The 25,816-nt window shown below is 46.5% G+C and overlaps 1 protein-coding gene across 5 annotated transcripts in view; it reads left to right on the top strand.

The window, feature by feature from the left end:
- MCTP2 (multiple C2 and transmembrane domain containing 2) overlaps positions 1-25,816 on the top strand; it is a 1,028,969-nt gene that overhangs the window by 717,795 nt on the left and 285,358 nt on the right. For all 5 annotated transcript variants that reach the window (XM_069625066.1, XM_069625063.1, XM_069625064.1 and 2 more), the window contains 3 exons: positions 7,934-8,035; positions 8,131-8,205; positions 9,093-9,212. In XM_069625066.1, the coding sequence (XP_069481167.1) occupies positions 7,934-8,035; positions 8,131-8,205; positions 9,093-9,212 (297 nt within the window). The remainder of the gene's footprint in view (positions 1-7,933; positions 8,036-8,130; positions 8,206-9,092; positions 9,213-25,816) is intronic.

Here is a 25,816-nt window from a genome sequence, read left to right as displayed (position 1 = left end):
TCAACGCCAGGTGTCAAAAGGCTCCGAAGGGGCGAAAAAACAGGGAAAACACTCTTCCACTCAAGGGGAGGGGGAAAAACAACAAAGGAAGCAGCATCTGCCTACTTCCACACCTTTAAAACACTCCACTCCTATAAACAGACAGACAAGTCCAGGTCTTCTGCTATCACAAAGACCCCTGCTCAGACCACCAAGTCTAGTCAGAATAAGTCAGAAAGAGTCATTCCCAGTTCTAGAGAATGATCTAGTGATGACATAGACAGGGTCATGTCAAGGATGTCATCGGCAGATTTTTACGCAAAAAACCCTGAACACTTTCTCTCTTATACTCCCGATGGGTCAGCACCCTCAGGCTCTAAGGATCCTATAGCTCCAAGTAAAAAGTCCCGGTTTGAAACACCAACACAGTCTTCGGACCCCTTCTATGTACAGCCCTACTCTCAGTATCAAGGAGAGACATCCTTTTGTGAGGATCCAGATTTGGGCATGTTGGAAGAACAAACTGGTACGGGCTACTATGGGGATGATGAGGACCAAGAAGAGGATGAGGACGACCCAGAAACCTACAGAGTAGATTTCCCCAGTAGAGAAGGAACCCCCGGTTACCTACTCCCCTGTCGACAACCAACCTCTCCTGAATGAAGTTCTGTCTCGAGCAGCTGAACATTTCCACATTGACACCCAGGGTGCTCAAGAGGAGAGGGACTTTGCCGAGGAGTTGGTGGGAGAAAGGAGGCCTGTTGCTCAGGCCATCCCTATCCTGAAGTCTATTCAGAGAAGAATGGACCCTTCACTTGTAAATCCTAACCTCACCAGAGCAGTGAACCCCTGGATTGAGAAACTTTTCAGAGCAGCCCAATCAGACCCACTGTATATAAGGGGGCATCTGAAGCCGGACTCCATGGTTGTTACAAACACCCATAAGAGGGCTGGAACACCCTTGTCATCGTCCGAAGCTCCTCCCGACAAGGAGAGCAAGTAACTATATGGGTTGGGCAGGAAAGTAGCCTCCACTTCCGCCCTCCAGGCAAGGATTGCCAACTCCACCACCCTGTTGGCCAGCTACAACACCATCAGTGGGAAGAAGTCGCGGCACTCATAGACTCTGCCCCAGAACCCTTAAAGAGCCAGTTGGCACGAGTTTCGGCGGAGGGAAGAGCCATGTCCGGTTGCATTTTAAAAGCAACCTTTGATGCCGTGGATAACGCCGGCAGATTGATAGCAGAAGGAACTGTTATCAAAAGACACGCTTGGTTAAGGCAGTCTGGATTCAAAGCTGAAACCCAAGCATCATTGTTAGATAAACCGGTGGAGCCGGATCTGTTGTTTGGTAAGGTGGTCAAGGATGCGCTGAAAAATGCCAAGGACGAGTATGAAACACTCAAATCCCTAGGCCAACTAACCAATAAACCCCCTAATCATAGAGGGAACGGCAATTTTCGGCAGCCAAAATTCCCAGAGAGGATCTAACTATTCCCAGGGGCAGGGTACACCGTGGAGCAATAATAACCAACAGTCTACCCAGGGTTACGGCAGGGGTAATAAAAGAGGACGTGGAAAAGGTAGAGGCAGCCCCAGTAGAGGAGGCGGCACGCCTCCACCAAAACAGTGATGCTCCGTTCAGGGTCCCTTCTCACGCAACCCCAGTAGGGGGACACATTTCCAACTTTACCCAAGCTTGGGAAGGGATCGCATCAGACAGATGGGTGCTGTCCACAGTATCCGCAGGGTACTGCATAGAACTGTTAGAGCGTCCCAGAAACCATCCTCCACGACAAAAAATACATTCTTTGGACCACCAGAAAATCCTCCTCGAGGAGATCATCAATCTGCTAGCAAAGGACGCGATAGAACTCGTCCCGGGACACCAGGTAAACAAGGGTATTTATTCAACTTACTTCCTTGTGCCAAAAAAAAAATTGACAATGCGCCCAGTATTGGACTTACGGCCTGCAAACAAGTATGTCAAGCTCCAAAAGTTGTGCATGACTACTCTCCAGGAGGTAATCCCCCTCCAAAAAAAGGGGGATTACATGGCAACATTGGACATGAAAGATGCCTATTTTCATATTTCCATGTTCCCAGCGCACAGAAAGTACTTGCGCTTCAACGTGGACAGTCGGCACTACCAGTTCAAGGTACTGCCCTTTGGGATAGCTTCGGCTCCAAGGGTATTCACCAAGGTACTGGCGGTGGAGGCAGCACACCTATGCAGGGAGGCAATCCCGGTTTACCCTTACCTTGACGACTGGCTCATCACGGGGGAGACCCCAGTAATTTGCAGAGCAAATATTCAAAGGACTATCGACCTCCTCTTCGAATTGGGCTTCTCAAGAAACGAGAAAAAGTCAAGTCTGGTGCCAAGCACATCCAAACAGTTCCTAGGAGCTATCCTAGACACTCAAGAGGGGTTGATCTTTCCTTCTGATGAAAGAATTTGGAATATACTGCTTCAAATTCTGCAATATCAGTCCGGTCACCAGATAACGGTACGCAAAGCAATGCGTTTGCTGGGCATGATGGCGTCATGTTTTTTACCTGGTCCCCCACGCGCGCCTGCACATGCGTCCCATGCAGGAATGGTTGGCGAAACAGTGATCTCAGGCAAGTGGTCAGTGGGACGATCTAGTGGTCGTTTCGCCAACACTTGTACAAAGCCTTCACTGGTGGACAAGAGAGAATCTGTCCAAGGGGAAACCCTTTTACGATCCCGAGATACAGGCGGTAGTCGCAACTGATGTATGCCTGACGGGGTGGGGAGCTCACCATCTCCACCACACAGCTCAGGGTCTCTGGTCGCACTCAGTGGCCAAGAATCACATCAACCTGTTAGAGCTTCTGGCAGTATTCAGAGCACTTCAAGCGTTTGAGCCCTACCTGTTAAATCTGTCGGTGCAAATCCGGAAAGACAGCATTACAGCCATGTTACACCTGAACAAGCAAGGACGGACTTGGTCGCCAAATCTGTCCAAGCTTGCCCAGAAAATCTGGATATGGGCACTCAGACGGAACATCTTCCTGTCATCGCAACATGTTCCAGGGGATCTCAATTCCCTAGCGGATGCTCTGAGCAGAGACCCCCTCCCAGAGGAACATGAATGGTGTCTACACAGAGAAGTCGCAGAAGATATCTTCTCTCAGTGGGGTTTCCCCAATATAGACCTATTCGCCACAAGCGAAAACAGACAATGCCCAGGATTTGCATCCAAGTTCCCCCAACCAGACTCCCAGGGGAACGCCCTGTGGATGAACTGGTCAGGGATGTTTGCATATGCTTTTCCACCAACTCCTCTAATCAGGAAGGTGGCCAACAAGATGAACAGAGAATCGATGACGCTCGTCCTAGTTGCTCCCATGTTGGCAAGACAACCGTGGTTCCCACACTTACGCAGATTGGCGGTGTGCGAACCCATCAAACTTCCGGGCTGGTACAACCTACTGTCCCAGCACCAAGGTCAAACAGTGCATACTCAACCCAACTCAATGAACCTAACAGCATGGCTCCTGAGGTCATAGAGTTTGGACATCTCAATTTACCACAGAGGTGTATGGACATCCTAAAGGAATCTAGGAAACCTAACACGAGGCACTGCTACTTTGACAAATGGAAGAGATGTTATCTGGTGCCAGAATAAACAAATTAACCCAGTTGATTGCACTCCTTCCACTATTGTTACATACATGCTCCACCTGCTGGATGCAGGACTGGTTTTTAACTCACTGAAGGTACACCTGGCAGCCCTGTCAGCATACACCACTTCCCATAACAGGGTGTCGTGGTGGAAAGTACCAGTAGTTAAAGCCTTCATGGAAGGAGTAAAGAGACTTCACCCTCCTATTTCAAACCCACCACCAGGATGGGACCTTAGCGTGGTTCTATCTAAGCTCATGGGCCCCCCATTCGGGCCCATGCACAAAAGCAGTCTCAAACACCTGACTTACAAAACAGCCTTCTTAGTAGCAATTACATCTATAAGAAGAGTCGGTGAAATTCAGGCTCTGTCAATGCAAGATCCCTTCTTTACTGTCCATAAAGATAAACTGGTTTTATGCACACACCCTAGGTTCTCACCCAAGTTTATTTCAAAATTCCACATGAACCAGTCCATCAAGCTTTCGGCTTTCTTCCAAGACCCACAAAGCTCGGCTGAGGTGAAACTACACACACTAGATGTGCGTAGGGCGGACCTCTACTATGTAAACAAGACCAGACCGCTAAGGAAAACAGATCAGCTGTTTGTCTCCGTAGCTACAGGCAGAGAGGGGGATCACGTCTCTAAAGGTGCCATCTCTAAGTGGATTATTAACTGTATCCAGCTGTGTTATTCACTTTCTGAAAAAACTCTGCCTTTCACGCCTCGGGCCCACTCTACAAGAGGCATTGGGGGCCACTCTGGCTTTCATTGCAAATGTACCCCTTGACACCATTTGCAAAGCAGCTACTTGGAGCTCTATTCACACTTTTACTCAGCACTACTGCATTGACACTCATTCCAAGACAGATACCCAAGTGGGACAAGCGGTTCTAAGACATTTATTTGCTCATGACCCTTCTCCATCCCACCTCCTTCAGGCACTGCTCGCTAATCTATGCACATCATGTGATCTAAGCAGATTCCACAAGCCTCCGAAGGGATACATTACTCACCGTAATCGTATTTCTGATGCTTGTATCTGCTTAGATTCACATGTGACCCACCCTTCCTCCCCTCTGAGAGAAGGCGCATGGATGCTTATAGTCTTACCTTTGTATCTATCTGCTTGGATTATCTGTACTCGCGCTACTCCTCATGCTACCTCATGTCAGAAAAAATACAATCTGAGGGTCCTAGACGCGTGAGGGATCATGGGTATAGTGGACGTTGCACTAGGGATAGTATTACTGGCACGCCCTGTGTCGACGCCCTTTTCGAGTTTCGAAAAACAAACTGTAATACTCCGCTGCTTCCACTAGATGTCGGCCTATTCACAGCATGTGAATCTAAGCAGATACAAGCATCAGAAATACGATTACGGTGAGTAATGTATCATATATATATATATATATATATATATATATATATATATATATATATCTGTGTCTGCTTAAGTGTGCGTATGAATAACTGTTCTCGGTGTGTATGGTGTGTTTGTATGGGTATGTTAGTGCACGTGAATGAGAAAGAAGTGTACATTTTCTGAGTGCATGTGCAGAGAAGTTAGTGTGAATGTTTTGGATGCACTTATGAAGCATGTCGTGTGAATATTCTGGGTGAGTGACTGGGGGTGAGTGTGTGTGCGTGTGTGTGTGCGTGTGTGTGCGCGCTCCTGCAAGGCTAGCACCAGGACAACATTGGAACAGGGCACTGTCCCTAAAGTGACATGGTTTGTTTTACTGATATTTTGGGCAAATCCATCTTTGGGTGTTCTTTGGGTGAGGGAGATGTTCCAATGGGGCAGGTAGCCTTGGCGTGACCTTTCCTTACTTTGGCATGGCATTGCATTTTTAAATCTCAATAAGGGGAAGGCCAACACCATGTGTATTCTTGCCAGTGGTGGGGGGTACATTTATGTAGCCAGCAAAGCCAAAATGTGTGTTCCTACATTTGGGGAAGAGTCATTTATACAGCCAGCAAGGGTATGTTGTTTCCTTGGGCATGTTTCTTAACTGGCATCGAGCGCATGGTTAACTGCAGTGTGTTCTTACCTGGGTAATAGTTAATAAGGGTGCCTTTAAATCAACCGCTTCTTCAGGCAAAACACAATTGTAAATCAAAACACGCAAACCGTGATTATGGAGGCTGGATAACCACTAAACTCAAATACTAATTATCACAAAATATACATTTATTTTTTACCTAGATTATTCACAAACACATAAAATATGCCATTTCTTATAGGCAATTGAAAATCATTACCCACGAAACCAAAAGAAACATAGCACAGCAACTATTCCATCATTCATATACAGTCACACCAGCAAATGTCCACTTACACACACACATCTCAAATGGAGATAAGGACGGTCAGATCTCATAAAGACCCCCTTATCGCTCAATACAAAATATTTACACAGTTGAAAGTATAACCCAAATTAATCTACAGTTTATACCCTAGTCCACATATAGTTCATGTAGGCTTGTCAATTGCCATGGCAATATAAACTCTTTTGTTCAGGACATTGGGGTGGAGGTACTGGATACTGATGTAGATGATGGCAGGGATGGTGGGTGAATGGTGTTGAAGGGACACTTGTCTTTAGCTATTAATAACATTGCAAGTATGTTCTATACATGATCATTGCAGGAGCTTCCAATGTAAAGACTATAGCAACCAAATATGCTCTTTTGCTGGACTTCATTTAGTAATGACACAAAAGTTATCATGCTTCGTGTCTGACACGTCTGTGTTAGCTTCTGGACATATTATCCGAGCCAAACTTCATTGATGATTCTGGAATGGTGGTCCCGATTAACATAATTTTACTAACTCTGAAAACTCACATCCAGCAACCAATGGAGCAATCTTTGTTGCATTGACTCTCTACAATACTCTATCAAGGTGATGATGTCCCGATTAAAATTCTTTACTTTCTGATCCATCCGACCCTGATCTTCTACCCGTTTTTCTCCTTACGTGTTTTGTCTTGTTTTGTTTCTTGTGCGCCCTGAGGCCTGCAGGCGTGTGGCGCGATATATAAGAATTCAAATAAATAAACGAATGCATGATTCCGTACCAAGAACACAGAATGCCGTGCGATAAGGGCTTGCTTTTACGAAGGCCTTTAAACAGTGCATTGTCAAGAAACTAGGCCTAATTCCTTGCTTTCATCAATTTTCCATTTACAGCATTTAAGCAGAGGTCTTGCCCTTTCCACGGCTTGAAGTGCCAACTCAATAGATATTAGCAGAACTGTAAAAGAGTCATCCATCATGTGTATCTGTTTCCAGACCTACCTCTACATATTCAAGCTGTATTGAACACGTCTCTGCAATCAGATAAACATTCCCACTGACATTATAGGACTATTGAGCCAATGAATGCAAGCACCTGCCCCACAGGTAGCCACGTGGATTGAACACACGTTCACGCTATAAGGCTCTTATTTCTATAACGCAGCCTTCGTGTTTGGGTGTTTTTAGAACATGATGGCCTAGGAACTGGAAACAGTGAATGATGTTTTAAGATCAGCGCTCGACATTAAACAGTCCATCTAACATTGGAATCTTCTTTTCTAAATGGAGTTTCTGAGGTTTAATGTAATGATTATATGAATACAGCAACCGGACCGTGCATGTTGCACTACCATGTGCAGCTTCACAGCTCCTCAAAGCAGCTTTGTGGCGCTCGAAGGCAAGTGGCCTCTGTTTTATATATATTGCCTGTTGTATGTCCATCACATCTCGTCCATGCCCTATCAATCGATCCTTCAAAACAGCTGACCCCTACCACCCTGATCGCATTTCCCATCCCCACCCCAATCTGCCACTTCCCATCATTCACTCTAGCATGAGTCCCCCTCCCCCCAGCACGTTCTCCACCCTCTATCCATAGCACAGTACACCATCCTCATCCCTAGAATCCTATTCCCTCGTCAGGAATAACATACATGTGTAAGGGCAGTCATGCAAGCCAGAGTGGGGATTTGATAGCGGCACACAAGGAGAGCTGGTAAAATGGCGGACGGGTGTTTGGATTTTAATGCATAATGAGTAGCCTGTCTCCATGTACAGCTGGTGGGAAAGGTTGTTGCAAGGCTCTGTGGCATGCCACGGACGCTGAACCCCTATTGGAGCATCTCTCCACATGTACTGTCTCCCTTCAAGTCAAGGAAATACCTCGGCAGCTCTTAAGCAAACCTTTACGCAGTTGACCTGAGTGGCTCTTGATTGGGAAAGTTACCTCAATGTCAAATAAAGTGTTGGGTAATATGTGTTTACGTCTTATTTTGTAGATCAAAAATGGACAGCAAACAGGCTATGTGTTGAAAAATAAGGAACTTGGGAAAGCATTAAAAGGAGTCATCTACTTGGAGTTGGACGTCATTTTCAATCCAGTGAGTCTTGTTTTTGTTGGTCAAAATGTAAATGAGTCTCTAGCCACTAACATGCAAGGCATTGACCTGTTTTCTTTTTCTTCTTTTGTTTCCAGGTAAGAGCAAGTGTCAGGACATTTGAGCCAAGGGAGGTGCGATTTCAGGAAGACAACCCAAAGTTTTCGAAAAAGGTTTGCTCACAACAAGGCGAAAGGTTTTTTGTTTCCTGGTCCCTAATTAAGCTATTGCCCCAGAATTCACTGTGTAACTAAGTCTATGCCCCCGATTCATCAGATTTTGCAGAATGATGTGGCAGGTGAGGATGTGAGAAGTTGGACAGTTTCCAGGAGCACTCCAAAGAAATAGTCGCAACACTATGTAACTATAGTGTTCTTGTGTAGCGCAGTGGCTACAATTAGAGCCAACTTCATGTCCCTAGTTATTTTGCAATGGAGTGGGTGCTGAGTTGTTGTAAGGTTATAGTTGTCATAGTCTCAGGAGGATAGCTTAGGGGCAACGCACTCGCCTTGGAAACAAGACGATGCAGAGCAACATAGGTTCGATCCCGGGTCCCCCTTCAAAATCTCTGGGTATTAAGCATGTTATAAATAACCAATTACAAATACAGGTCATATAGCAAAGTCCTTATGGAGGAGTATGTGAGGTGCCATGATCAATTTGTCGGTATGTTGATTATTGGCAATGTCTTAAGGAGGCATGGGTATGAGGCTGCAATTGCTCTTTAACAACAATCGGGAGCCATGTGTTAGAGGAAGCTGTCGACTAACAGTTCTGGAGTGTTTTAGTGGTCTCAGACCTGCCTTTTTGGACGGTCTGTGGGCAGGACTATTGGAGACATTGTTGGGTACCATCTCTGGATGTCCCCAAATGCAGGTAAGGATGGGAAAATTGACATTGTAACCAAGGTTGAGCAATTGCTGAATTTTATTAAAAAGGGAGAATAAAAGTGTGACATATGGAATATTGCAGACTTTATAAGATTTGGGCAATGTTCAGATAACTTTAATGTATTTATGTGGAGTTGATTTTGGTATCCCTACTTCCATCCCTCCGGCAGATTCTATCAAGGAACGTTGACCGTGTAAGGAAAATTATGCTTGCAATATGGAACACCCTCCAGTTCATCAAAAGCTGTTTTCAGTGGGAGTCCAGGAAAAGGAGTCTGATTGCATTCTTGGTAAGTGACGGATGTGTGTGCCCTGACCATGGGTTGGTATTCCTGAAGCTGGGCCGAAGGTGCCATACAGCAATGCGTTGAATATTTCCATGCAGTTTGAGACTCGGGAGGAGAGCTCAGGGGCAATGAGCTCGCCTTGGAAGCAAGACGGCACGAAGCAACACAGGTTCGATCCCCTGGTCTGCGCTTAGAAATCTCTGGGTATTAAGCACGTTGCAAATAACCTGTAATATCAATCAGTGTTACCGGATATGTAAATTCTAAGCACGCTGGCTATATTGTGTTCTTAGTTGAACTGGTGAACTGGCAATGGCTGTGGAGAAAGCAGACCCTAACGTAATTCGGAAACAAAAACAAATTAAAGGACCGCATTAGTGGGTAGAATCCACGTGTAACAAGCACCGTTGAAAAATCACAATCTGCACTACCTTACATAATGTAACTAGTTTTTAAGAAAAACTATATTTGGTGTACAGTGTTCCAGCAATTCAACTGTGCATTGGGTAGTCCCCAACAGCAATGTGCATCTTCACTTAGTTGGATCCTGTTTGGTCTTTAAGGCACTTGCTTTAGGATATCCCTCTTGGTTGTTCCTGCTTTGACCTTCCCCAAAGTGCTGCTGCAGCCTTCCCCCCTACTCTCTATTTCTCGGGGTATCTCACTAAGCAGTAACAAGGGTTTTGAAGGTCGGTGTAACCCTTTCATTACTGTCTATTACCGCCTTGCAGTCACGGTTGGAATTAAGAAGTTTGCAGGTAGGCCATTTACTGAACAGTTCTCAACATTGCACTATTCACTCGAGTTCTAGGATAGGACCTCGCCAAATCCACTGCCATACTCATGAAATGCAAATGTCTCCTGAACAACTAGCAAGCAGGGTCACCAAAATTTGATCGGATTTCAATTGTACACAATCAGCAAAACCTAGTGATTTGTCTTCAACTTTTTTATTCCAGTCGATGTTATGTTAATAATCTTTTGTGCTGCACACACCACCACTTTAGCACCCTTGAAGTGCCGAGCCTTGTTTGCATAGAGGTGAATTATGCCTGTGATGAATCAACTTCCGGGGCAACAGTGGTCAAGGGATGAATATCGGTTTCCAAACCATCAATCAGCCCTACACATCTAGTACACCGAAAGGGATCTGCACAGATTGGAAACACAAGCAAATTATAATCCTCCTTGTCAAATTTTGGTAACGTGGGCCGAATGGCAGGTTTATCTGCCAAAATTCGTGGATCATTGTTTAGTTGCAACCCAGCACAAATACAATTATTACCCAATGATAAAAGGGATTGTTCAATCAAGTTTGTATAAAAATATCTACTTTATTATTATCACAACAGACAATTCTAGCCCACTATGACATACAACCTACCCTGTCTAGGAATGCAGAGGACGGCCAGTTTCAAAGAACTAAAAGGGATGTACTCTGGATACTGACAGGAGGGTAGTCAGTATAGTAAATAATCACAACAGTTCAAGGATATTTGGTTTCAGCACAGAGGGAGCACAGGGTTGTAAAATATCTCTAGGGGCCTTCGGAGAAGGACCAGGGGGACAGAACCACAATGCACCTTGTGTTGTAGGTGTGGTTGGTGCTCGAGGGGGTCGAGTCCGTTTCAGGACGCTTTGCAGCTTATGCGACAGAGTTCAATATGGGAGACCGCTGCGGGTATCAGGTGGCAAACACTTTGGCGTGTGAAGCTGGATGGACAGCTGCAGGCTTTCATATATGGTGGGTCGGGTTCAGGGATCATTGTCTCACTGCTGGTCAGCAGTTCTGAAACACTGGTCGAGGCATCCTGTTAGAGCTGAAGGGGGTGTTACCCCTCTCTTGAACCTCTCATTTCATGCCGTCTTTCTTCCCTTGTTCAACTGCCAACTCAAAACTGCTGTTCCTTTGTGTGTTTTGCCTCTTTCAGGGAGTGCTCTTGTGCTCCGCCTTTTATCAGTGTGGGGAAGTGTAAAGGAAGTCAGGTGTGAGTGATTGTCGATAATTGCCTGACCACAGTTTTGGGGCAGGTGATGTACATGGCTTGGGTGTGAGTTATTCTCCCAGAGCAGACTATCCCTGAGAATGTGTTCATGCAGGAAAAGAGGGGGTGGGAGGTGTGGGTAATGAGTTTCTAAATATCCCACCAGATAGGATGGGATAAAGGTGTTACAGGGATGAGAGGAATACCACGTCTCACCTTCCGGTCTCCCACTCCCTGAGGACCTCTCACCTAGGTGATCCCCACCCTCACTGGTCCATGCCCAGGGTCTGGATCCAAAAGAAATGGTCACGGCCAGGACACCTGAGAGTGAGACCTGCAGGGACTAGCAGTGAGACACCTCAGGTTTTCCCCAGAAGGGTGAGGTGGTGGACAAAATACAGGCCGATGGGTCTTCTGCGAGAGATGGAAAGCCAAGACCACCTTTAGGAGAAAGGAGGGTCTCACACTTAATGTCACCTTCATTTTGGAAAAAAAACATACAGTGAGATAAACATACAATGCTTGGAGCTCACTCACCTGTCTCATGTAAGTTATGGCAACCTGAAAAATCACCTTAAGGGTGAGCAATCTAACGCAACAGGAATGAAGGAGCTGAAACAGAGCGACCATAAGAAATGACGAAACTAAATTCAAATCCCAGGCCAGAACCACAAACTGGTGGGGAGGAAACACAAACTGCATAACAGTGCGGTTTGTTAATAAAGAGCCCTGTCTGGGAACCTCTTCAATATCAAAATAGCGGTGAGGTAACTCTACATAGTGCCAATCTGCAGTGCCACCTAAACAAGGATCCAACACGGGATAGAGGAAAGGCTAAAGGAACAAGTGTCCTCTCCCGGCACCAAATAAAACATTTACGCCACCTGCAGGAATAAAGGGATTTTATTACGGGCCTGCGAGCTGAAAGGAGCACATCAAGGATATTGTCTGACAAGTCCTTTTCCTTGTATCTCTGTCTGTCATCAGCCAAGCATAAAGATTCAGACTGCTGAGGTTCAGGTGGGGGAACCACTCTCCTCGGAATGTTCCAGGTAGGGTAGAGGAACATGACCATCAGCTCCAGACCACGTTCTCTGGGCCCATTGTGGGACAATGAGGATCATAATGGTTCCGAACAGGCGCAATCTCCTTCGATCTCAGAAGCAATCTCCAGTGGAATAACAGGGATCGGCGGGAAGCATATAGGAGGTTGAAAGTCCACTTGACCATCAGCATGTTTCCCCAGAGCTCCCTGATGGGGGAATTCCCCCGAGCAGAACAGCTTGCACTTCCTGTTCACAAAGGAAGCAAATAAATCTTGAGGAGTTTCCTAAAAGTAGAAGATCTCGTCCATGACTCTCCTCTGTAACTTCCTAACAGAGCTTCCACTCGTGGAAGGCTGAAGTCTGTCTGCTCAAGGGATCTGCTGTTACATTGTCTTTTCTAGCTGTATGAGCTGCCATCAGAGACACACTGTTCTCTAGATCTGAGCTACAGTCGCATTGCTACTCTGCAAAGCGAGGACCCCACATGTTTGTTAAGGTAATGCATGGCCTCTGTGTTGTCTGTCATGATACGCATAGTCTTACATTTCACAGAGGGAAAGAAAGCGACCAGGGCCTGCCTGATTGCGCTCATCTTCAGCAAGTTGATGTGTTCCAGAGACTCAGTGGGAGACCACAGTCCACTCACATTTGGGCTGGACAGGTGAGTGCCACCAACCAGTCAGAGATGCGTCTGTAACCACTGTGACCTGGGGCCAAGGCCGTCGAAGTACGCCTTTCAGCAAGTTGTCTTGCACGGCCATCCACACAAGATTGTGGTCCGACACCTTTTAAGGGTCCAATAAGTTTCCCTGGAACTTCGAACTTAGGCGACAGAGAAGCAACTGAAGCAATCCAATGCACAGCCTTGCCTCTGGCACACTAGGATGCACAAGGCCCAGAAGGCTGAGGTATGAACTTGTCTGTTGGATTTGAGCACATTGACCTTTCGGAAAGATGTTCAACACTCGATCCTTGGGCGGGAAGGCCCTGTCCAGGCAATTGTCCAAGTCTGCACCAATGAATCAGAGGGACACTGATGGCAAAACCAGAGACATTTTGAAGTTCAGGGAAAGGCCCAGGATGTACTCCAACACTCGATCTGGGTAGTGAGCTCATATGAGGCAGTCCAGCTAAGGAAAGACATGACTGCCCTCCCTCTTGTGGTAAATCACCACAGCAGCTTGGTGAAAACTCAGGAGGCAAATAAAGCAGAACCATGAACTGGTAATGGTGTTGACCCAGCAAGAACCTCAGGAACTTCCTGTGCTTTGGAAGAATCGACACGTGGCAGTAGGTATTGTGAAGGTCCAGGGAAACCAACCAGTCCTGCAGATCGAAAGCTTGTAAAATCTAGGCTAGAGTAACCATCTTGAATGTGCCTTTGTGAAGGAACAAGTTCAACAGCCACATGTCCAAGCCACAGATTCAGGATGGGACTCAAGACCCTGCCTCCTTCAGCACCAGAAAATAGGTAGTGTAAGACCCCTTCCCACGTTCTGAGCGCAGGACTAGCTTGATTGTGCTTTTCAACAGAAGCCGACAGACCTTCTCCAGCAGTAATGTGGTACGGAGACAAATGTGCGGCCGCAGGGCTGTGGTCATTGAGGCACTGAAGAATGCAAGGCAATATCTCTGCCAGATGATCTGTAAGGGCCAAGCGTCGGACATGGTCTTTGACCTTTCTGAGCTGGATGAGGAAAGCCTCCCCAACCGATAATGAATGGCAAAGCCTGTCACTGAGTTTTGGCACAACTCCTTTCTCCTTCATGGATGTGCTTGGCTGCTTTGGTCAGCACTGTCAAAAAGACGAAGGAGAACTATGCCATGGTGCAGCAGGCATTCATGGTCTGCAGTGCAAGACTGCTTGACGTAAACAACTTCTTGCTCCATGTGTCAACGATCTCACGTTCCCTGTCCGGCTGAATGGACAGGAAGGTAGATGTCTTCAGGCTAGCCGTCACAGCCTGAACCACCAAGCTCTCAGGTGAAGAATGCGGGAAAAGAAAGGCCTGGTCTGATGGAGCAAGGGCGTGTTTCGTTGCCTGATACCGGTCCACTGCCAGAACAGAGACAGGTTTCTCCCACACCTCCAATACTGGTCTCTCCATTGCCACATTGAAAGGTAGGAGAGGTTTTTTTTTTTTTTTGTAGTTTTTTTTTTTTGCGGGCATCTGAAATAGCACAAACTTCGTACTGCACCTTAGACCTGCATGGAGCAAAAAGCCCCGTAGTACTGCCCACTTTAGCCATCAAGTGCTGGAAGGTAGTGCAAGGCTTTCCTGGGGTTGGAGCTGGCAAAAAAGTCTTTCTGCCGGGGGCTGTCAAGGCCTCTGAACCCTCTCCCCCCCCGGAGGACCTCTCCCAGGCCCAGCATGTCCTCAACTTTACTGTAGAATTCTCCCGGGATGGAGCTCACAGAGGATGCGGGTGCTGCAACACCACCCTTGTGGAAATTGTAGCACATGTGCCCTTACCACTACAGCCACTGCATTTGTGCATGGGACCTTTCATTGGTGCATTACAAAATGTATAAACTATAACTCTTTAAATATAATTTATATCATTAGATGCCGATGTGGCCTGTGGTATGTCATAATGACTACCTGCAAGATATCTGTTTGCATCAACGAACACCGTAGCTGAATACATAACGGCACGGCTACAGCACCTCTTGTCCAGCACATTTTAGAAAAACGTGGCCCAGCAGATTTTGATTGGCTGGTCATTGATCAACTTAAACCTGACCGTAATAATTATTCCACAAAGAAACCCCATGTGTGGATTCACTGTTTGAGGGCACATGTGCAGGGCTTGAATGAGGAGTTACATTGGGCATCCCTATTGAATTGAGCAGGGAGGTGGTCTTCTACTCTTGAGGCAACATATTTTGGAATGTAGATTAATGTTGGTGGTACGGTAATGTTTATTTGTAAAGCGCCTATACACAAGGCAAGTGTTTTAATGCACTCAAGGAAGGAGGGGACAAGGGGGAAAAAACACTTTTCTGAGCCCTTGAATTTCTGAACAACACAAGTCTTCACAGGCAGAGGAAGTGCATGTAATACAATTAAGTGTAGATAACGGCAAATAGGTCTGACGATCTGTAGTTTTTCTAAGTGGATTGAGGCACCACTATGCAAGGAGAGGAGACTGGGAAGATGGACGATCTACACGGCATGGCACGTTTAGATCATACAAGTGCACAGATGGTACAGGAGAGTGGAGGGGTGAAGAACACATGCAGGGGGGGAGGAGGGAGTCAAGTGTGCCCAAATCAGTCAGAAGTTTGGGTCAGTGCTGGGAGATGCCACTCTCATGGATCATTGACCAAGTGCAGTAGCAATAAGGCAAGTACAGGCCGAGAGGCTCGTGCGAGAGGATTGGCAAGTGTGCTAGGGACCTGTGAGATTCTGAGGTGCACCTGGCAGCCAGTCAGAAAGCTGTGTGGAAAAGGAGGGAGAGAGGGATAGAGCGGAGAGAGAGGGTAGCAGGGTAGAGGGAGAAGGAAGAGGAGAAAAGGAATGTCTTAAGGAGTTTCTGAAAATGAAGGCGATCAGGCTCAAGACGGAGGGCGGCAGGGAGGCTATTCCAGAAGGAGACGTCTGCTGAGGATAATGATCTCCCTCCAAATCTCTGCTTGGAGAACGAGCTCACTCGCAAAAGATTGGAGGTAGATGAGCAGAGGGCTTGGCAAGGACAGCATTTAGGTAGGCTTGTTGCAAATATGTAGATCCCAGGCCCCAGAAAGCCTTGTGGGCAATGCAGAGGGTTTTGAACTTGATCCTTGCAGCCAAGGGGATCCAGTGGAGGGATTTCATTGCCAGGGAGATGCGGATAAGTCTTGCGGCTCTGTTCTGGACAAGTTGCAGAAGGCGCAAAGCAGAGGTCGGGAGGTTGAGAAAGAGACTGTTGCAGTGGTCCAGCCTTGATAGAACCAGGGCTCTGGAAACAGTGACTAGGGGAAGGTGAGAAAAGGAAGCATACCTTTGAGGAGGTGCCATTGGCAGTTGGACTATTTAGAAATGTCCTAAATGTGAGTGGAGTCGAAGATGACCTCAAGGTTTTCTTCCCTCCCAGGTGGTGCAGGCCCAAGAGATGACAGCCAGATGAGAGAGGGAAAGCAGGAGCAGGAGTCCCAAAGTGAACAATCTCAGTCTTACCGGGGTTGAGGCAGTGTAACGCTCACCTGGTATCCACGGGGATGTCACTCAGCCTGTTCTGACCTCTTACGACCTCTAACCCTTCCCTGGAGTCTACTCGACTGGAGACTGGGCCTGAAACACAGGATTGGTAGAGTTTATCTCCCTGTTGTCTCTGCGTGCTTGAACCCCTTCTTCCCTGGGGTCCAACCCTTCCCTTTGATCCACAGCTCACCGTGTTTTCTTGGAAAGTGTGCTCTCCATCCTGCTTTCAGCACAGGGGCACGTTGATTGATGTGGGCTCGTTGCTGCCTGTTCACTGGCAAGAGTCCGACAGGTAAGTATAATGAGTCTTTTGAACAGTTCTCTAACTTTATTCCTTTGCTTCCTGAGATGATGGCCGGCGTCCGGGGATGGCGACGTGCTGCTCAGATGAGTAGTGCTGAAGGTGAGTGAGAGCGTGATGCAACCCTTTTGTATTGAACGGAGTTATTTTTCTGTGTCTTTTATGTGACGCAACGTTTTCAGCGTGGATGCTGTTAGGGAGAATTCTCTAAGGCTAATTTCCCAAACGTAGTGAGTCCCCCAGCAGCTTTGATGGATTTTTTGGGGTTTATTTTTTTTTCTCTCCTGCTAAGAGTGAGATTCTTTTGCTCCCACTCATGATTTGAGGTGTTCCTTTAACTTCCCATGTGTTTTATGGGCTATGGGGTCTATTACTCCATAGGGTCTCATGTGTTTTTTTGATGTGGGTTACACAGCACCCTCCGTGCCGTAACCCAGGCGTGTCGTAGCAACCCCCCAACATAGACCCCATACCCTGGGACTGACTACTGTCTCCCAGGGCATGTAAAGTCACCATTGGCTTTGCTAGTCTCAAATTATGAACAGAAACCACTACAAACCATCATATTGTGGACGTACTGGTTGGGGCAATTCGATTGCCCCGTTGTCTGTTGTTCGAGGGGGCACGTCTCCATCCCCCCTGATCGAATTTTGGCTGGTGGCAGTGGATACTACTTTTTATATTCGACCGCGAATATACCTCTATGGGATTTTCCCATTGTTCGAGGCTACCAACTTTAATTATTTCATTCTTATAGCCTCGAACATACCGCCGGTTTATTTATTTAATATTAATTCACCGTTTGGTATTTTTTGCCAGAACTCGATTCTAAAATGGCGTTTGTGTTCTCTTCTGTGACTCCACCCCAAGTCGAGCCATTTGTTCCACTTTTTGGCGGGCTTCTCCACAGAAGCCTCCAAAAGTGGTGCCACTCTGTCTGGGTACCACAGGGGGTGTGGGAGGGGTTTTAGGCACCCTGGACTGAGTTACTTTGGTAACTCAAGTCGCACTCTTGTAGTGAATGGGGGTGTGCTGCATAAAAGCAGGGCTCTGGGGACTGGAACTTCAGAAGTCGCCACAGGACCTAACAATCCGAGGAGAGAGAAGCTGAGCCGACCTGCAACGACGACACCACCGGTGGAGCCCTGCTGAACCGTCTCGCCACTTTTCCCGACGACAGAGATCATCTCCAGTCCGGAGAGTCTTCTTCATTTGACTGGTGGGGATAACCAGTTTTGCCGCCTTTTCACCTTCCTGGAGCATCTCGTGGCCGCCTTGCCCGTGCCAAGCGCCCAGGCAACCGGAATACCACGGTTTACCACTACCGCGAAGAGAAGGGTAGTGCCTTTTTAACCGGAGAACTCCGCGGCTGGTTTCTTCCCTGGCAGTGCAACAACCTTCATCTTTCCTCCACGGTGAGACCTCTTCTTCCTCTGGACGAAACACCGACTTGCACCTGCTGCCAGGAACAACTGCCCCCGCTGGAGCTTCCTTCACACTTAAGGTACTGTGTCCCGCCTGGCTTCCCTTGCAACAGATCGTTCGGGGTGACAGTAAAGCCTCGACGTTCTAACCTGGGCTGGCCTGGGACAGCCTAGCTAACTTTGCCTGACTTTAATTTCATCCTTTTTGTGCGAACTATCTACAAGACTCTTTGGGCATACCCCCACTGTGTGAACCTGGACCCCTTCTGCTTGCTCTCTCCAAGAGTGGGCCTTGCAATTGACTTCCTTGCTCTCCAGTAGAACTCTGCCTATCCTGCCTTACTGTGGTTCTTTGAAAAAGTATTGAAACTTGTGTGCTTCTTTAACTCTGCCTTTTTCCCTGGCTTTCTTTATAACTTATTAGAGTGTCATCTTATGTTAAGCGCTCCGCTCTGTCTGAAAATAAGTGGTGTTTCTCACTAAAACCAGTCTAATAAGTGCATAGGGTTATATATATATATGATAGTGACTGTGTGTTGAATTTACTTACCTCGTTTTTGCTAGTGTAAATCACAAGTGTGTTTTTAAATAAATAATTATATACTTTTACACCAAATCTCTGGTCAGTGTTTGTACTACTGTGTCTCTGTACCTATTGTGTATACTCGGCATACTGTCTAACTCTTCTTGAGGGAAGTCTGACTGCTCAGCCACAGCTACCAAGTGAATCTGTGTGGTACAGACTGCTACCAAGTGGATTTACTGCCAAACACCTGTAGTCTTAAATCTTTTGCAGTGGTCCCTAAGGGAACTGCACAGGTTTCTGCCTAACAGATGCCGGTTATGAAGAAGAAATGCGGTGAATAAGCGCGGTATGCGGCGCCTCTAGATGTTTCCACGCTAACCTGGAGTGTCTTTTCCGTCTTGCAGATGGATGAGAAGTTCCGGAGACATTGGCTGAATGCTTACTAATGCCTTTTTTCTGTTCTTTTCCCTTTCCCTTTTCCTTAGGAAGCGGCGTCCCGGGATGGGAATGACACCGCCGAAGATGCCCGCAGAACAGAAGAAGCGATGAATGATGGGCAGAAGTGCCGCAAGGTAAGGCTGCTCCTAACGGTGTTCTTGTTCTTGCAGGAGCTGAGCGCAGAAGAAAGATGCAGGCCTACTGGAGACCGATCCGAACACAGTGAGTGTCACGCTGCAGGTACAGAAAACACAGAGCATGTTTCTCAGCCTGGGCGTGGCTTAAATAGTCTCTGGGTATCCCAGGTGTCTCTGGGCTGAACCACACCCAAAAGACTAGACTGCACATGCAGTTCTGGGAACCGAAATATGTGGGGGCATCCATCTTGTCCCCATCAATGCACTACAAGTCCAATCCCCAATGTTATCCTATGGGAGTGAGTAAGTCTGGTGCCACAAGCGCCAAGTCTGACTCCAAGTGGGTCTTTGGAGGGATGGAGAGGCCCTTGAGGGCCACGTAGGTGATTGTGGCCTGGCTCCAGCCTGACATCTTGGAGGGCTGGGGACATGAGGGGCAGGAATTATGACAGGCAGAGGTTGTTTGCAGCACACCATGACTGAATTGCAGACTGTCAGATATGAATGAGGTAGAGGAGGTGGCTGAGGGTAGCCTGAAGGAGAGATGAATGTCATCCGCATAACATTGGAAGTTAGAGGTGAAAGTGGCAATCAAACATGCCAAGGCAGCCATGTAGACTCTGATGAATCAGGGGGATAGGTGAGAACACTGGGGAACATCACAGGTTGAAAGAGTGATGGAGAGAAAATAACCAACTTCCACCTGGGATGGGCGGTCGGAAAGGAAGGAGTTTAACCATGACTGAGCCTGACCCTTGATTCCCAGGGTTCGATCTGGATGTTGTGATTTACCGTGTCGAAGGCAGAGAAGAGTTCAAGAAGAATGAGGACAGAGGGAGTGTTAGTGTCTAGATTTGAGAACAGGTTTTCACTGGTGCCTATGGATTCTCTAAAGCTAGACTGATGGTTGTGGAGGCCACCATCAGATTCAGTGTGGAGGCTGAGAGATGGCCAGATTCGCCAGGAGTTTTCCGAGGAAACGAGTGATAGAGATGGGGTGGTAGTTTGCCAGGATGAAGGGGTCAGCAGAGGGTTTCTTAAGCAGAGGGTGCACAAGGGAATGCTTAAGAGAAGTTTGGATAACTCCAGTATCAAAAGAGTGATGCAGAGATAAGCCAAGGCTGGAGCGAGAGAGTCAATGTTGTCCTTTAATGGTTTTGGAGGGACAGGGGTCCACTTGTTTTGATGAGGCCTTCATAAACTGGACTTGTCTGACAACCTCATCCGGTGTGATGAGAGTGAGAGAAGAGAGAAGAGAGAAGGGGTTGGAGGGGACCAAGGGAGACTCCAGTGATTGTGGTGTGTGTGTGGAAGTGAGAGAGGAAGGGATGTCTTGGGTTTTTGCGATGGTGTGCAGCCAGGGCCAGGCAAAGTTCCTGGGTGGGTGTGACAGAAGAGGAGGCTGCTGCAGGATTGGCCAGTTCCTTACAGACTTTGAAAAGTTTTGACATGATGTTTGATGCTGTGGAGATGCAGGCTTGAATAAAGACTCTTTTCTTGGTGTGGATGCAGAGTCAATATTGCCTTTGAAGGAGGCGGAAGGCCAGTTTGTCAGGAGTATCCGCCTGGCGAATTCCATTTCTGATCAGCTACTCTACACTTGCATTGAAGGGCAGCTGGATCAGAGTCATACCAAGAGTTGCACTTTTTGGTAGGCTTCAGTTGAACCCTCATGACAGGGGCAAGAGTATCAGGAGTGTTAGAGATGGAGAGTTTGAAGTTGGCAAGGGCTGTGTAAGGGTGGGAGTCGGCCACAGGTGTAGGAGGCAGAGAGTAGGTGAAGGCAAATGTAGCCAATGTCACTCTTTTCATGGGTCTGGTGATTTTGGAACCAAGTGGCCGCACCAGGTGTGCCGATGAAAGATGAGACGAGATTTTCAAGTGTGAAGAGAGTGGTCCGTCCAAGAGAAGGAGGTAGGTAGAGGGATAGAAAGAGGGATATCGGTAGAGATGAGAGCATCCAAAGTGTGGCCCGCTGTGTGCGTGGAGCCAGAAGGGAAGATGCAGAGGGAGAGAGAATCGCATAGGTTGCGGAAAGGTCCTGAGGACTCAGGAGAGTCCAGATGGAGGTCACCCAGCAGGAGGAGTTGAGAGGAGGAGGAGGATGAGGAGGAGAGTACAGAGGAGCCCAGGTCAACCCATTCTGAGAGGAAGAGAGTGGACTTTCCTGCTGGCCGATAGAAGGTGGCCATAAGGAGACAAGATTTAGGAGACAGTGAGAGTCTGCAGACTAGGCACTCAAAGTAGGTGAAGGACTGAGTGGGTTTGATGTACACAGGTATCCATTCTGGGAGGATCAGCACCACTTCCCCTCCTAACCCCCTGGGCCTAGGCACAGAGAGGATCTTGCATCTTTCAGGCAGGTATGTATCAAAGCTTGTGATAGAGCTGTCTTTGAACCATGTCACTGTGATTGTGATCACATCTAGATCCATGCGATCTAGGAGGTTGCAGATGTCAGACAAGTGTTTGGCAGCAGAGACAGAGTTAGGCGTGGCAATATGGAGCAGCTTGCCATCTTCCATGCACTTGAGTAGTTACTTTTTTTTCACTCCAGCGGTCGATTTGGTATCCTACGTGGTGATTTTATAACTTTCACACATTTGTGCATAGACACGCAGCCGGTAGCATACCTTTTTGCCACTCACAACACGGCTGCCATTATGAGCCATGTGTGAGCAGGCTTTGTTGAGACAGGCACCAAGCACAGCCTTCTAGTGTTAGCCACATAGTGCATGCACAACTGTGGTGCAAAACAATATAAATGGCCGTAGGTGGCGAGGCAAGTCAAGTGGATGACAGCTACTGGCATTCACGCCAGATTCGGAGCATTCAGTGATAGTTATGACTGATATATACACACATTGGGGACGTTCACAGAGGAGCTGGTGCTCACAATTCTCTTGCGCTTAGTATAGAGGAGTTGAGGTATGATTGACCGTCTGACATCAGTTTGTACTGTTGTTTTTAGGACACGTTTGATGAACGATGGAGGTGTTGCAGGTTCAGCCATTAGTTGCCCTGGAAGAAGAGTGTGTGCATTGGTTTAGCCAGTCTTTGCTATGCATCTACGGTAAGAATGCAGAGTATTCATTGAATTTGGATTCAGTTTGTGGCAGTTGATGCCCTTTTAATGTGGTAGTTGGTGCTGTAGAAAAAGACATTCAGGACTCAATGCCGTGCTTGTGTGTGCAGGTCCTGAACAGTGTTGCACCTGGGAGTTGTCAGCAGTGAACCCACATGTTGATTGGAAGATTCTTTCATCTTAAGGTTTCTACACCTAGAATACATAGTTAGTCAGCATTAGTTGTATGATGACAGCATTTTCAACAGCATCTATGTGGTCTTTAGTAATTGTGCATTTTGGTTTATTTTTACAGATATGTTTAAATTATGTCACACTGTTACATAAATAATTGATGCTGCCCTGCAAAAGGCTGTGTTGTTGCATAAATTAAACTCTGTGAACCGAAACTCTAGTAGGCAATGCACTTTTGATGCTGTCCTTTACTGACATGTTCACGTATATATCTTGTATTATTGTTTTAGCCCCAGGCATCAGATTCATCTACTGTTTGGCATTATCCAATAGTGGCAGATGGGATGTTTAGTTGACAGTGCCAGACTATATTCAGTACCAGTTGTGTTTTTATTTTGAACACAATTTTTGTTACACTCAGATTGCTCTTTCGCACCAATATTTGGATGTTATGGCTAGGATGATGGTGTGTTTTCTTCATGGAATGAGTGGGACAGTGTTGTATGCATGAATTTTTGTTGAGGCATTGTTTCGGTAAAGATGCATTTCACATGCTGCAATTGTATTTTTACTTGACCTGACAGACCTCTGTCTCCATCTGGTCCAGGCCTGAGCACTTAGGCATGCAGGAGAGGTCCCAGGGGTACCTTGCCGGTCACAGTTGGGGCAGTCTGACCCTGTAGCAGTGGAGCTGATGGGGCCATAGTCTTTGCCTTGGCGAAGATGTCGAACCTCTTCAGACAGAAGTTCTCCCATTCCTCCCGCGTGGAGGACTGGGTAGGAAAAGGTACCTGTGCTGGATGCTCAGGGGACTTCCTGGAGTGATGGCTCATCTATGAAGAGGAATGTCAGTATGATGACTCACTCAAGGAGTGGGACCTCTTCCAATGCTGCTGCTGCTTCTTGTCGTTTTCCTTGCATGGAGCTGCTTGCTACTTGGAGCGTTGTTTTGCACTGTGCAACCCTGACCAAGTCTGCAGGGCCTCACCCTTCACTTTGTGGGCAAATGTGAAGATCTTTGCTGCCCTCTCCCGGAGGGCCTTCGGATGCATGGACGGCATGACCCACAGTCATGAGTGTCATGCTCCACACCCAAGCAATACAAACCAATCTGGTGCGGATCCAAGACGGACACCTGCTGGCCACATTCTGCCCACGGCTTGATGTCTGAGGCCTTGGAATAGAGTAGGCATGGCGTATTCGAAAAAATAGGTACACTTGATGAGTGTGTTTGATCAGCAAACAAACTGTGTTCAAAAGAGCAACTGAGGTGGAGCGGTGCCACTTCATATACTCCCCCCGATATGTCCAGTGCATAGAGGCATTGGATGGTTCCAATGCAGAGCCACACTGCACTCCCCAGTGGCGGAAAAATGTCCAGAGAACAGCTGCGCTGCTGTATAGGGTTATCCTAGATGAGGAATCCGTGGGAGGAAACAATCAATGGGAAGAGTGTTTGTCTACCGAATCAGCACAATAGATGCCTTTCAGTTAGTACTTCATAATGACTTTAGAAAGGAAACCATTTTAATGTGGTTTTGGTCAGCAATACAATAATTTCAATCCAAGTGTGCCGATACCAGCGCAGATGCTCTCAAGGCATTACAGTTCAAACAGCACGTTGGCTACTTGCTTGCTAGACAACATAGTCTGGATTGAGAGACAACAGAGTACAGGTTGTCAATCTGAGGATAACTACAGAAGGACAGTCATTGCTTGCAAAAACAAAATGTCCCAAGCTGTGCTCCACTTGAAAGTTTCCTCAAGGAAAATTGGCCATTCCGATATTCAACATAAAACTTGCTCAGCCAGTTGAGTTACATGTACTGAGAACGTTCATCATGGTAAGGGTCTTTGTGAAGGCACATTTGTTTCCCAGTCTTGATGATTCTCAGTTAGTCATGAGTTGAACAGGTGTCTCTCTCTGGTCTTCCCACCTTGTTTATATCCCGTCTACCAATTCAATTTCATGTACTTATTTGATGTTCCACTCATGATCCTTTCAAGGCCATTTTGCAATGTTTGCTTCAATGTAACCATAAATAAATCATTGAAGAACTGTTGTTCTTTGAGCAGAGTTTCTGACATGACTGCATGTTATAGCACCCTAATGTAGTAGAGAAGACCTTGAGTAGCCTTAGGTTTTGCGCCCCAAATTGTATTTGTTGATTTTTCGCTCGAAGAAAGTCAATTGGCATGTGCAATTGTTATTCGATTATTGAATTTTTATTTTCCACTTCAATTTGGGTAGTGGAATATTACTTCACATTAAACCTTCCACTGATTAACATTCATGTCGATTTCCAATTTGATATGACATGACTGCATGTTATAGCACCCAAATGGCCTGTGAAGTAAATAAATCAGCCGAGGTCCTTCGTCCGACCCTTGACTTGGAATGTTTACATTCACACTGTGTTTTAAATTGTATATGTTCAATTCCCTGGAGTTGCACTCTTGGCTCTGGAGACAAAAACTCCTCTGCTCCATTGCATCAGTAGCACTTCAATTGACAGAATGTAAATAGATCAATTAGGATAAGGATCTCCTCATGGTTTCCCTAAGCATGCCTGGTCTCCTAGAGCAGGCAGCGGCGTGGATAATGCAGTTTTTACATCTCAAAAACTATAATATGGATGTCTCCCATAAAAGAGCACTGTCGCTTAATTCCTCATACATAATTTTAGCATCAATATTTCGGTTTGGGTATGTTATAAAATGGTTAGGTCTATGTATTAAATACAATTCGGTATGAAGTTGGTTCCCAGAATGGCAGAATGTTAAAATCCATTCAAATATGAATTTTCTTATTTATACATACATTTGTATTGATATTATCTAATGGTCAGTGATACTGCTGTAACAGCTTTAGTATGTGGTAACATGTTCTTCAATCTAAAGAACATGTGCATGTTCAAATAAATCAAACGTGTGCATAATGTAATATGAATGATATATGCTTCTAGAAGTCAAAATATGGGCAAGGTACAACACTTATTTATTTATAAAGCGTGCCAAGCCCGGAGGCAGCTAGGCACTGTTACAAGCTTAAGGATATGGTTACAGTTTTTGGATCATAGTGTCATGGTTGGCCAAAAACAATTTTACATAATCTGCAAACCAAATTTATATACATTTATATACACAAGATTCGCAGGTGTTGGGCCGGGGTCTAAGCGGCTATTGTAAGAGGTCTCTTCTGTAGAGTACAGTTTTTAAGTGTCTTCTAAACGACCAGAAGGAGGTGTCATTTCTGATATGAGTAGAAAGGGAATTCCACAATTTGGGGGCCATAGTCTGGAAACTA

Source organism: Ambystoma mexicanum, chromosome 11 (assembly GCF_040938575.1).
Source record: "Ambystoma mexicanum isolate Mex_15411 chromosome 11, UKY_AmexF1_1, whole genome shotgun sequence".
NCBI lineage: Eukaryota > Metazoa > Chordata > Amphibia > Caudata > Ambystomatidae > Ambystoma > Ambystoma mexicanum.
This window is presented reverse-complemented; position numbering and strand designations above follow the sequence as displayed.